At 39.8% G+C, this 13790-nt stretch overlaps 1 protein-coding gene across 2 annotated transcripts in view; it reads right to left on the bottom strand.

Moving 5' to 3' along the window:
- Positions 1–13790, bottom strand: part of wwc1 (WW and C2 domain containing 1) — a 66358-nt gene that overhangs the window by 29402 nt on the left and 23166 nt on the right. For both annotated transcript variants that reach the window (XM_088320704.1, XM_088320705.1), the window contains 8 exons: positions 10985–11094; positions 8857–9060; positions 7711–7787; positions 6517–6596; positions 3765–3894; positions 1748–1894; positions 1601–1671; positions 1293–1538 (listed from right to left, as the gene is read on the bottom strand). In XM_088320704.1, the coding sequence (XP_088176830.1) occupies positions 1293–1538; positions 1601–1671; positions 1748–1894; positions 3765–3894; positions 6517–6596; positions 7711–7787; positions 8857–9060; positions 10985–11094 (1065 nt within the window). The remainder of the gene's footprint in view (positions 1–1292; positions 1539–1600; positions 1672–1747; positions 1895–3764; positions 3895–6516; positions 6597–7710; positions 7788–8856; positions 9061–10984; positions 11095–13790) is intronic.

Raw genomic sequence — 13790 nt, 5'->3', positions numbered from 1 at the left:
GTCGGCGGCTGTTGCGTAAGTTGCGAGACCTTGCGAATTTATAATTGAGCCATATATAAGGCGCACTGTATTATAAGGCGCATGGTCAGCTTTTGTAAAATATTAAAACTTTTAGGTGCGCCTTACAGTGCGGAAAATACAGTATATATACGTATATATATATATATATATATATATATATACGTATATATATATATATATATATATATATATATATATATATATATATATATATAGGGCAGCACGGAGGCGCGGTTGTTAGCGCATGTGTTTGTTACTCTATTCTTTTTATTCTTTTAAATCTATTATATTATCATTATTGAGTGTTCGCGAGCCCGATTCCAGCTGGATATATATATATATATATATATATATATATATATATATATATATATATATATCCATATATATATCCATTACCTGCACCGCTTATCCTCAGTAGGGTTGTGGGGGTCCCATCCCAGCTATCTTCGGGCAGTGGGTAGGGGACACCCTGAACTGGTTGCCAGCCAGCGACCTCGAAACTGTGGCACACACGCCTTAACCACTATGCCGCCGTGCTGCCCTATATATGTGTATGTGTGTGTGTGTGTGTGAAAATCATATATTTTTTTTATTACTGTTCTTAAATATTATTGTATTATTTTGATTAACTCGTGTTACAATGCTTTTGTTTTTCATTGCATTATTATTATGACCTACACTGGCTCCCTGTCAGTTTAAGATGTGATTTTAAAGTTCTGTTGGTATTATACAAAATTATGCATGGACTGGCCCCCTCGTATATTTCAGATTTTGTTTTCCCCTATGCTCTCGCTCGGAGCATTCGCTCATTAAATACTGGTCTACTAGTGATCCCAAGAGCCAAGAACAAATCTGCAGGTTCAAGAGCGTACTCCACTCGTGCCCCAATGCTGTGGATCACTCTGCCTGTTGAGATTCGATCTGCAACCTCAGTGGAACTGTTAAAATCTAGGCTTAAAACAAACTTGCGGTATATTTTACATCTTATGAATGACCTATATTTCATGTTGATGGTGTCTGTGTAATATTTGTTGATGCCCTTGCAACATCCATTGCAGCCTGGTCATCTTGGAATGGGGATTACCTCATGTGCAGCCCCTTCTCAAAGTTTCTCAGTTTCCTCATGCTGATGTTTTTTTCCTCCACAGGTCTAGGGCGCAAAGGGTGTACTACTTGGCAAACACATGCAATTCTCTCACATGCAAAAAAAAATCTGTGGTTGCTTCAGGGCCCCAAGAAATATGAAAAGATAAAGATGGTCAATGCACCTTTCGGTCAAAGCCTTGCTCTGGTTGTCTCTGGCGGCCTGCAGGTCTCTCTCCAGACACTTCTTTGTAGTTTCCAACTTCTGAGCATCGTTGTGCTCCAGGGGTTTGCGCGGCCGCACGTATTGCAGTTCTTTGAGCAGCTCCTCCTTTTCATTGATAAGGATGAGGCGGTCGCGCTCTGGGTCCAGCAGACCTGGCCACGCCTCGCTGTCTAGATTGGCGATCTGCACCTCTATGTTGGTGATCCTGGCAGACATTAAGGAAAGTTAGTGAAAAATCGAGGTTAAAAAAAACAAGTAAAGTCTTACCTTCTTCTGGCCTCCTCATACTTTAGACTCAGGCGTACTTTCTCTGCCAGTTTGTTAGAGTTGTTCACAAACTGCACACCAAACAATTACCATCATATGAGTCTATTTGTCATTGATTAAGTCGCTGGTTAAAGGACTGAGACTTACTTCGGCAGGGATGTCGGTCTGGGATCCGGCATCAGAGTAGAGCCGTGGGATGGACAACTCTGAGTTAGCGAGTGAAGGACTGCTGCCCCACAGATACTGCTGCGAACCCGATTCCAACTGGAAAGCATCCTTCAGCACTGCCAGTTTCTGCATAGAGGAAACAAAACGTAAGGGGGCGGCAGTAGCTCAGGAGGTAGAGCGATCGTTTTAGGATTAAGGTTATCCCAGTTCGAATCCCGACTTGTCCGTGTTACATGTCGAAGTGTCCTTGGGTGAGACATTGAACCCCCAATTACCCCCAATAAGCAGGTTAGCGCCTAAGGGGCCGGTTACACAGACATTTGCGGCTGAATCACGGCCAGAAATTTCTGCCTTTGAGGCGGACGCTATTGGACGCATTGAGATCACCATTCAGACGAGATACAGCGGTGCTTAACACGAGGTCGGAAATTCGCGCGCGGGTGGCAGCGCAAAAAAGTTTGGCGTTGCTCAATTCTCCAGAGCGCGGGTACTCAGCCTCTCACGAGCGTATGGAGGCTGAACCACGACCAGGAATTTCTGTCCGTGAAGCAGATGCTGTTGGGCGCTGTTGGACGTTTTGAGACCGCCATATAGACGAGATAGAGCAGTGCTTTACTCGCGGTCGGAAATTTTCACGTGGTTGGCCGCGTTCAAAACTTTTGAGCTGCTCAAAAGTTCGAGCACGTGTTAAACCGCGTGCCGCACACGTGGTCAACACGAAGTAATGACGCAGAAATGACGCGGAACGACGTGCTCATTCTGCTGCGCTTCCAACGAAAGCGATCGTATTTTATATAAAACGCTTATTAAAACTATAAAGCGAGCTAATTATAACAATTGGGAGATCCTAGTCTATATAACGCGTTTATTTAAACAATAAAGTGCGATCGAATTCTACAAAATGCGTTTGTTAACGTGGATGAAAAAGTCACGCGAGGGGGTGGGGCGGTGTGGGTGTTGCGTAGGAGTCGGATTTGGGCACAACACCGGCTCGGGAGCTTTTATACCCGTGGTCCACACGAGAAAATGACGCAGAAATGACGCGATGAGGAAGCGGAACAGTCGCCGGCGTCTGTTTTGCGGGCATACCACCGATGAACAGCGGGTTGGCCAATTTTGCGCATTTTCCATCCCGGGCAACCACGGGCAAAAAAAAAAACGCAAAATTTTAGCCGTGATTCAGCCGCAAACGGCTGTGTGACCGGCCCCTTACATGGCAGAGATCACGGCCGCTATTGGGAAATGTGAAGCACAATGTAAAGCGCTTTGGGAAGTCATTGACTTGAAAAGCGCTATATACATGCAGATCATTTCATTTGAAGGTATGAATCTAAAAAATGTGCTTTTTTCTGTGCTTTGGGTTCTGGCAATCGCTTATCTATCAGAAAATGGTTACCATTGACAAAATCTAAAATTACAGGTAAAACTGTTGTCATAGCTTTTAAAATAGTAAAAACGTCATTAAGAGTGTAATTTATGTTCATACCCAAATCATAGGAGATAAATGAGAACAGTGTATCCATTCCTAATCAGCAACTAATTCCCAAGCGCTTTATCTCCATATAGGATTTTTTATTCACTTTTTTGTGACTTCAGTTTTATTGTCCTGTCTCTATTTTTTAAACATAAGACAAACAAAACAAAGGAGGAAAAAACAAGGTAATATATCCCATGCTCATGTCATTCTTCAAGGTCCTGTCCTTATTGTTCAATAGTGGTGTATTTGTTTTTCCTGCAATCCATCAATTTTTACAAAATGTTTTTAGATAGATATATAGATACTTTATTCATCCCCGTAGGGAAATTCACACTTCTAGCAGTACCCTGGTGTTGAAAATAAAACAATAATAATGTAAGAGGAATATAATACAGTACATAAATACCCTATTCCCTTTATCCTCTACATAAGAACCACTAAATAAAGATCTTGTGGAAAATACAAGAGGGAAAGTAAGTGAATGTTTCAGATAACAGCTAAAGAAATATATAATTGTACCTGCATGAGTTCTTGTTTCTCTTTCTCGCCAGCACTGATTGCATCTCGGATGGTGCGCACTTCGCTGAGGATGGCCTGAGCCTCTTGCAGTTTGAAGCCAGATGGACTGTTGGACACCTTTTGGTCAATTCTATGATTGAGAAAGTATTTAATTTTATTATTTGCCCCAATTGTCTATTACTGTATGAAGCTGTTGGAGCCTTTATTAAGTATATTGATTTATCTGTATGTAAGGAAAGGAGTGTGCAAGTAAATTAACTTTTGAATGCAAAAACAATAATATTGGGATAACATTTGTTGACTTTCCAAATAATATTTACTTGATATCAGAGAAATCAAAACTCTTGGAGAATTTATCATCAAATTTATGGCTCAATTAGCAGGCCAAGAGTGGTACCACTTAGGAAAAAAATGCATTACTTACAGACACTCTTAATTAAAGTACATTGAAGTATTTTGCTAATAATCAGGAAGAGTACATTCCTTTTCCAATTAGATATTGCATAAACGAATGCTCAAACAGCTTGCGCCATTTCTCTCTGTTTAAAAGAAATGTAAACCGCCACTCGTAGTGACTGCGAGTCCATTGTAGTGAAGTCATCCATGCGTCAGGATAACAGGTCCTTCCACATTCTTCAGCGAGGGAAGAGCCAGAGGTAGCAAGAGAGAGAGAGAGAGAGCAAGAGAAAGAGAGAGAGAGAGAGAGAGAGAGAGAGAGAGAGCGAGAGAGAGAGCGAGAGAGAGAGAGAGAGAGAGAGAGAGAGAGAGAGAGAGAGAGAGAGAGAGAGAGAGAGAGAGAGAGAGACATGGGAAACGAGGAAGCGAAAGGAGGGGACCAAAACTCTAATCCTCCCTTAAGTGCTTTTCAAACATTGCAGAGCGGGAACAGTGTCATGTGGCCTAGAGAACATGCAATCTCCTCACAGAGCACGGATTTGAACCCTCAAACAACTAACTGTGACAATAATTTGCTCAACTCTTGCCATTCCATATCTGAGCAGTATTTTCGAAAGAAATGTAGACCAAATAATAAATCATCTGAATGAAGAAATGCATAAAAAACAATTTTAAGGACAACATTGATCAATCAAAGGATTGGGCCGGATAAAACTTGACCATTTTGATCGTACTACAGTATTGAGCAGGAGTCTGGAACCTTTTTAACTTAAAAGCCATTTTAGCAACATACATATATTTTTTTAGTGTGCCAACCATATATTTCAAGACAAAATTCATCCAAATCATACAAACCCATTCTCCAGACAAACATTTTCAGCGCATTTTATTTCATTGGGTGACGTTATGTGATTGGAAAAAAAATTAAGAAGTATAATGCCAGAGCCTGTGTCCAATATAAACAAATATTGTGTACCACTTTAAACTTGTCTCCCCTCCCGCAGTTACTAAATATTGTTGAGGCTCATTTTGACTTTAAATTTCTTAATAAATAATTGTTTCATCATACAGTATCGCAACAGATAATATAGATTGTTTAACCAGCTTCCATTTAAAGGATTCCTTAGCGACGTACAGCCATAATTGTTGGTGTGACACCTTGACTGTAAGCTGTAGTTGGGACTGTGCCCTTTATGCACTGGACTGAACATATATTACTGGTGTAAGTTGGTTATGCACACTTCAAACTCGACTCATCAGAAATGGAAACCGTCGCAAGAAATCTGCATGACTAGAATTTTATCTCAAAGACGTATGTAGTCATGAATAGAGCCATATCTGGCTCACAAGCCACAGGTTCCCGACCCATGGTGTAGAGCAGTGATGATGTTCAACCGCTGTGCCGCGACATACTAGTATACCGTGAGAGATCGTCAGGTCTGCCGTGAAAAATTATCCAATGTCACTTTTTAAAATTTAAAATTTTATAAAACATTTATGAATCATTTTCTGCAAATATTATGTCATTGCCAAGTGTCTGTGTTGTAAAAACTGGGGGTATTATAAATTATATTGTAATTAAAAATACTGTTCAGTGTCATTTTATCACATTTTTGGTGAGTGGTGTGCCGCAAAATTTTTCCAATGTAAAAAACGTGCCCTGGCCCAAAAAAGGTTGAAAAACACTGGTGTAGCGATTGCTAAGAATTTTGAGAAGAGTTTATATGAGACTTTACTTCAAAAAAGAAAGGGTATCACACATTTTGGCCGAGCCCAGAAAATTTCAAAACACTTCAAGTATTTAGCCAAATCTTATCAGGAAGCGGGTGGCCGCATTCCAGCCCTAAGCCTATTTTGTATTAACGCAAGCAACGTTAGGTTGCTGAGTACCGTCTGATGACTGTAATGGGAGAGGAGGTCACGCAGGAATGTTGTTCAACCACTCGGCTACTCATTAATCCTTCAGTGACACTCTCACTTGCAGAGCGAGTGAGGCACACATTCTCGCTCCCTATCAGACAGAATTGCTGCTTTGATAAAGAGAAAAAATAATATTTTAAAAGATCACACAAAATAAGGTATGAAACAATCGCAGAAAGCTTTTTGTCGCCACCAGCTTGACTAATGCTACTGCTCCTTGTATTTGCAGTCCACATACTCCACTAAGCTGGTGTTCTAATAAAGATGTCCATGTTTGATGGTAGTGTGGAATGTGCGATAATTGCTGAAGTAATAACTTGAGCGATAAGAAGAGGTTTACTGCTCACTAGAATGCTGATGTTTGTACAAATGTCAAATTCTGACGAGTTACACAGCGAAGGCAGTGCTTTCACTTACTTGACAATTGCCAACTTACTCTTTAAGGGTCTCAAAGCCTTGCTCTTTGTACTGCAGCTCCTGCTTCATACAGGCCAGGTCACGCTTCAGCTTGTTGACCTAACATCGATAACGTGAAATTAGGGATAAAAAAAGAATACACAAAATAAATGTTTATTGTTTATGCACTCCCGACATTCATGAGGACATGCGACAATGAATGAAGCAATGAGCCTTGATTATTATCTTAGAGTGCAGATAAAATAAATGTCTCAAAGTTCTGCTTTTAAAAAACAGAGTTTGTGTTGGCTAGCATATCTTTGATAAAATTGCAGATAGTTCACTTCTATAACCACTAAGTAAAACACCATACAAAGACAAGAATTTTCCTAAATTGAGTTGCATATGTTATAGTGTACACCAAAGTGGTGGGTAAATTGTTACAATCTACATTTGCATTATATGTACAAAAAAGTCATTTTAAAAAGAGGGGTGTAAACCTTTTGAAAGTCAATGTACATACCTACTGTATGTGTGTATTGGTGTATGGTACACTTGTATCAGATGCTGCTACGTGAAAATATTTAGGTTCCCAAACTATGAGGCTAACATTTCCAATTGCATAATTAGAGGAAATTGCAAAAGATGAGTCAAGATTGTGGTTAGAATTAATGCCTTTACTGGTTATGGCTGGCATACAGCACCTGAATTTTGAAAGGCCAGATAATTAAGACTTCTTTGTGAACAATTAAGAAAAAAACTATTTTTGCATTATCTTCACTCGCTTCCGTCTGCTCTGTCTGAGTCACAGGGTTACACATTGTATCGACGGATGCATCATGGCTGAGGTAGACAGAACAAAATATTTGTTTACAGAAAATAATTTATGTCATTGTCGGTTGTTTGTAAATGGTTTGATTTTGTGGCGACATACAGTATATCTGCACACTACCAAATGTGTATAAAAATTATTGCAGGTCTGCAGCAGCACAGAAGGCATCTGACTGAATAGGTGAAATGTCGAGCTTTGCGAGCAGAACAAAATAATGACCTAAATACTCCCATTATAAAGAATCTCACCATGGCGGAATTTTATTATGGTTCCATCACTTGTTGCATCAAAAAAAGTTGTGGAATTTGGAATGGGTCACTGGGGGGTATTGCTTTTTAGAATTACCTAATTATATGCGATATAATGTACTGTAAAATGTGAATTTTGAGTGACATCGCTTACCCGACTTTTAGCTGTGGCAATTTCTGCTTTGAGGATATCTGGGTCGTACTTGCTTGAGGTGGACGTTCGAGAATTTACTGGAATAAGAAATTTCAGACAGCCATTTCAAAAAATACATTTTTTGTTTTAACAAAAATGCTGCATATTTTAAAGGGACAGTGTGTATTATTTAGAGCCTTCTAGTGGTAAAGAAACTTCATTATTCAAAAATAACTTGGTGCGCCTTATAGTTGTTAAAAGGTACATATATCATATTTAATTGCAGTTGTATTGACACCCTTTATACCCAAAAGTAATCCTGGGCGATAAGACGATAACAATAATTATCATCATATAATTTTTGCCACGATAAATTAAAAAAATGTTCGATAAAAGTCAATAATTTCGACTTTAATTACCACCCGATGACCGGAGAAAAAGGGGGCGCTAATGCAATGTAAACGCGAGTTCCAGAATAACATACAAAAACAAGAAAGACACGAGGACCATCCAATTATTTCGCAGGAATAGCGGAAAAGCGGCTCACACTGAATCAAAGATAAAGTACTACAACACCATCAAAATAATCGATAAAGAAACAAAGGACACCAGCTAGCATACCCACTCAAATCATGCTAAAAGGGAATAGACAGGAAAATCCCCTCATTTTCACTAGTTTGGAGGTATTTTGTCTACATAGAGTCTGATAAAAAATAAAAAAAACAGAGCGGCGATGTGCACTGCAAACCTTGCCGACCAAAAGATGCACAACACGATAAACTTATCTCACCAATCAAAACAGTAACGCCTAGTAGAATACGCTGAAGGAAAAACAATTTAGCACCAAACAAGTGTTAGTGAGTGTTTAATAAGCCTCATGAAAAAAACATTTCACAAGTGAGCCAACTAGCAGGACAATACCTGTGTATCCCTGCAATCAGCTACCCCTCTGAGAAGGTATTCACTTGTTTAATGTTCCCCATATTTGTGAAATGTTGTGTAATGGTTAGTCACCATGCATCTTTGGTTTGACATTAAATATGGGTGAAGAACCATCAGATTTTGTCAACTTTCACTCAAGGGCAAAAGTATTCTTTGATAACAAACTGTTTCTGATCAAATATGGGTGAACTGCGGGTTTTTTTGTCATTCATATGTATCACTCACAGCTGGTCTGGGATGTGGACTTTTCCCGCCAAGTATCGTTGAGTTGGAGGTATTCTTGCTGTGCGAGACGTAGCCTTTGCTCCTTCACTTGGTAAATCTCCTTTTGTGCACTGAGGGCGTCTCGGGCCACGGCCAGGTACTCCCGCAGCATTGTCTCCTGCTCCCGCTGCCATTGGGCACGAGGGTCCTCCAGCTGGGTGCTTTCTGAGTGACACCATTTAGGAATAGATCATGTACTTCAAGACACCAACAGATTAATACATTCACTGCCACTGATGTCCATATCTTTCGATGACGTAAATAAATGAGTTAAAGGTATTCGTATTTATATATATATATCGTAAGTTTTTTTTTTCCAAATAGGTACAGAAATTGTAGTATTTCTCCCCACAATTGTGCAAATATGTTGCAAAATATTCCGCACACTGGGGGACTTGAGAAATTTAGTCCGAAAATGGGCCCATCTGGCATGTTTGCTGTAGAACTGTGACGTCATTGAAGGAACACATAATGGGGAATCCCATTAACACAAAATGTGTGGCCAGCGTTGAAACAGACAGCGATGTTAGTGAACAGTGATTGCACGTCGTTCATAAATGCTTGGAGGTAGGCAATTATGGCTTTTTGTTTGTGCTTATGTTTGTTTGTTTGTTTGTTTGTTTGTGCCCTCTTCTATGCAACAGCGTGTTGGGGAGGCAGCGTCAAGAAGAAGGATGCCTCTCGTCTCAATAAACTGGCTAGGAAAGCGAGCTCTGTTGTGGGCAAAGAGCTGGACAGCCTAACAACAGTAGCTGAGAGACGGGCACTGGAAAAGCTGCGGTCAATCATGGACAATCCATCGCATCCACTACACAGCATTATCTCCAGACAGAGCAGTTTCAGCAACAGACTGCTGTCACTGTCTTGTACTACGGACAGACTGAAGAGATCTTTTCTTCCTCATGCCATGAGGCTCTTTAACTCTACCCGGCAGAGTAAAAGCCCACATTAAACCACACCCCCTACATTGCATATTACCGAATTTTATTGCAATATGTATTCTGTGTAGCACTATTTAGATATTCCATATAACACGCTACAGTGGGCATTTGCACGTCACACTGGGTGTTTGTATATTGTATTCTTTTTGCTTTATTATTGTATTGTTCTCAGCTCAGGGATGCTGCTGGAAATGTGAATTTCCCTTCGGGGATAAATAAAGTATCTATCTATCTATCTATCTATCTATCTATCTATCTATCTATCTATCTATCTATCTATCTATATATGTGGCTGCCAACAGCTTTTCTGTTTTGTTTGCTCCTGGTTGGCATACATTGGTTACCCACCGTGTGTTATTTGGCTGGATAGCATGGTGTTAAGGGTGGTTTTGACATATCCCTTGGTCCCTAGGTTTATTGCCGCCTGGCTTGACGTTAATCGCTGTAGCTGGTGCAACTTTTCGTTGTTGGTTACCTGTTAGCCTGGCTGCTCAACACATATTTTTTGATTGATTAGCCTGGCGTTAACCCCGGTTTTGCCTTGTTCCTTGGTTTGTTGTTTCCCGACCAGCTTTGTGTTTGTCACCATAGCCATTGCTATTTTCGTTGTTGGTTCCCCATTAGCCTGGCTGCTCACTGCATGTTTTTTGATCGGCCAGCCAAGTGTTTTTCCTTCGAGGCAGGGCCCGCATTTTGTTGATCGTCCCAGTTAGTCCTCCATTGGCGGCTCTATGTGTGTTTTTAAGCAAGTTAGCCCCTCTTTGGCTGCAAGCCCTTTGATGTACTATTACTGCATCCACCTCTGACACAGCACCTAAGCATTCTTCGCAAAAACTACCAAAGCTTCACAAAAAACACTTGTAACCTCTTCGACTAATTAACACTTAAAACAATATGGCAACTGGCTTGCTAGGGTGCTGGTGTTACTCAAATAACATTACAGCTGAGGATGAAAAAGATAAGACATATTATCTTCAAGATGAGTTATCTCAAAAAATAATTGCAACATACCGATGGAATGAATATAGAGTTTGTGCAAAAAACATGTGCTATTTTCTCAACTTTTGTGCGAATTTGGGATTACCATTGAGTATATCATTCTTGAAAATAAAATACTGTAACAAACAAGGAGCACTATTGAAACTGACTTGTATTGTGGTCAACGTAGTAGGCCCCGACCACGGGGTCAAATGCCTCTTCCCATCCAACTGGCAACTCATCTCCAATGCAGTCGGCAAATGTCAAAGGCTTTGTCTGCCTGTGATCAAGGAAGACAAAAAAAACGTACATAAATTTTACTTTACAATTAAGGAAAATTAAACAATGTGTTTCATACTTTTATACAGTCAGATTCTGATATTAAAATGGTTAACACTACCTTTTTGTGATACCATATCCCAATGACATCAAAAACAGATTTCTATTATTTGAACTTTGCAAAGTTCGGGGATTTATTTATTTTCGATAAATCTTATACATTCAGTGGATTTGTGGGCGTTTTCGATCGAGACTGCAATTAGTTTGTATATTGCAATGTCTGAAAACAGTTTGATGAAGCAATGATGAAGGGGGAGGATGAAGATGCAGGGAGGGAAATGCTTGTCCAGTCTGGTGTTTCAGAGTCCTCTATTCACCTCCACGAGGGGGTAGGATTAAAAAAAGAAACCAAAAGGAGAGCTGCGCCGTGGGGGCCCTTCTGCGACTACAATAGGAGGAAATCGACCCGAGGCATTCCTCGAGCAACACTAACACATCGCCTGGAGGTTTCTAGGGCAACCGTCAGCATTCTAGCCAGTCACCACAGTCTTAAGGGGTGGGGGTACTCAATGATGCCTCCATTTACCCCTTCTTTTCTAAAAACGTAATTTTTGTGGGCCATGGAATTAATTTCTTTCAGGTATAAGGCAAAAAGACATTTCCTATTAAACAACTGAAAAATCTACTTCTTGCGTAATACTTGAGTGCAAATAGTTCCTTTGAGGAATTCATTTAGTGAGGAGCCAAATATATTTGAAAAAAAGTTCAAGTCTTGACTAAAACCGTATCCATCCAATGGTCTGATTGCGGGTACGAAAAGATGACTGTTTAAAATACAGACAGATACCAGTACCTGAAATGGAAACAGTGCACTTTCATAACTTTGATTCTGGTTGGTCTCCCCCCTTTTTTAATGCGTCTTGATCATATGGAGGGTGGCTACAAACCATGGCTTGGTTGCATCATTTGCTGTGTGTAGAAGGTTTTGGGGTGCATATTTGACCACAGAAATTAAGTACCAGACACTCAGCATGCTTTTAGTCGTTAGTTTGGACAGAATTAGCTTTTGGGTAGGCAACCATGGCAAAATGGCCACATAACTATACACAAATACCAATCATAAACAAAATAGTATCCGCTCCATCTTAAGTTTCAGATAAAGTAGGTGGCAAAGTTTTTTTGACTGCAGGTACTAGAGGGAGTGCTGTCTGATTTTAAACTCAAAAACATCAAAGTAACCCAGCAGAAATGTGTTGAAGGAATGGTTATTGTTCAAAAACCCAAGTTTCAAAGGAGGAAAAATGAGTGTTGTGCTTCGTCACAGAGTAGAATTATATACATTATGTTATGTAAGGGGTCTCCAAACTACAGCGTGCAGGCCATATCAGGCCCCCCAATGGATTTAATCCAGCCCGCAAGACGGTGCTGAGAGAAGCATAAGAGAAAAAAATGAGCCACTTCTTATCAAACAAGGATCTGCATTTTTAAATGTGTCCACTGTATCTCACCAAAGCTACCTACCACCCCAAACCATTTACTGTTGTTGCATATGCTGACTACTGTTTAAAAAATAAATAAATAATTGTGGAAACGCCCATCCCAATGTTTTTTTTTAAATCGAAGACTTATGAACCAATACAAGGGTACTCACCTGGATTTCTTTGCCGGTGCCCTTTTGTGAATACCCATAAAAACGATATTTTTATTGTGCTCATGACCAACATTGTGCATATGCATTTTTAATTATTTTTTTTTTAATCAAGAAATTAAATTTATTGCAATAAAACATTTTTAAAGTAGCCCTATTGCATTGGATTTTTCAATGCAAATAATCAAATTAATAGCTTAAAAGGGGTGATTACTCTTGATTTAAGTTTTTAATGTTATTTTTAACTTTTAAATGAATGATAACTTTAATATATGTATATGTTCCTTTTATGTTTAAAAACCAATTGGATGAAATGGTCCATTTTATAAAAAAAAAAAGACAATGAAACACAACTAGTACAGGTGAACACAAACAAGAAAAAAAATTGATTGGGTTATGCTATCTATTACCCTCATGTATTATGGAGGTATGGGATTTAAAACTCTTATTTTTCCCTGGCCCTGCCCCTTTTTAAACCAGCGCCACACAAAACGTTCGCCCACCCCAGTCATCGTGTTTTAAAAAAGTCAACAAGTAACTTCAACTACAACACAAAAAGCATTATTTTTTTACAATGAAGATGGTTAACTCTGCTTTGGATCTGATTACATCAGATTTGCTGTGAGGTGTTTCTATCTTCTCTACAAAGGAAATAAGCATATCTGAATCGTACCACTTGAAAGAGAAATATTGGATTTTTTCAGGGGAAGCACACCGAGAAAAAAAAGACACATGACACAATACACTGAGCCTTGCTGTGTGGACAGAAAGTGAACTCTTTTGTGAAGTCCTTTTCACAAATGAATAATAGAAAAGGAGGCCTGGGTAAAACTCTTAGCTTGCCTCTAAATTTAGCTTCTGAACAGAGCAACACAGAGCATGCTGCCAACGGCTGGTAGGCTGGCCGTATCCCTATTATCTGATTCCCCCCTCTCTTATACTCGTGCCCACAAATCCTGTCCTACTAATGGCTGAGCTGAAGGGAGAGGTCAAACTTGTGGCTTTTGGTTTTGCTCAGAGTGAAGAGCCAGCTGGTTACGGCGGCCTGA

The sequence above is a fragment of the Urocampus carinirostris genome, chromosome 17 (genome assembly GCF_059441175.1).
Source record: "Urocampus carinirostris isolate Australia breed hairy pipefish chromosome 17, RoL_Ucar_1.0, whole genome shotgun sequence".
NCBI classification, from domain to species: domain Eukaryota; kingdom Metazoa; phylum Chordata; class Actinopteri; order Syngnathiformes; family Syngnathidae; genus Urocampus; species Urocampus carinirostris.
The sequence above is the reverse complement of the archived record's forward strand: the minus strand, read 5'-3'. Positions and strand labels throughout refer to the sequence as shown.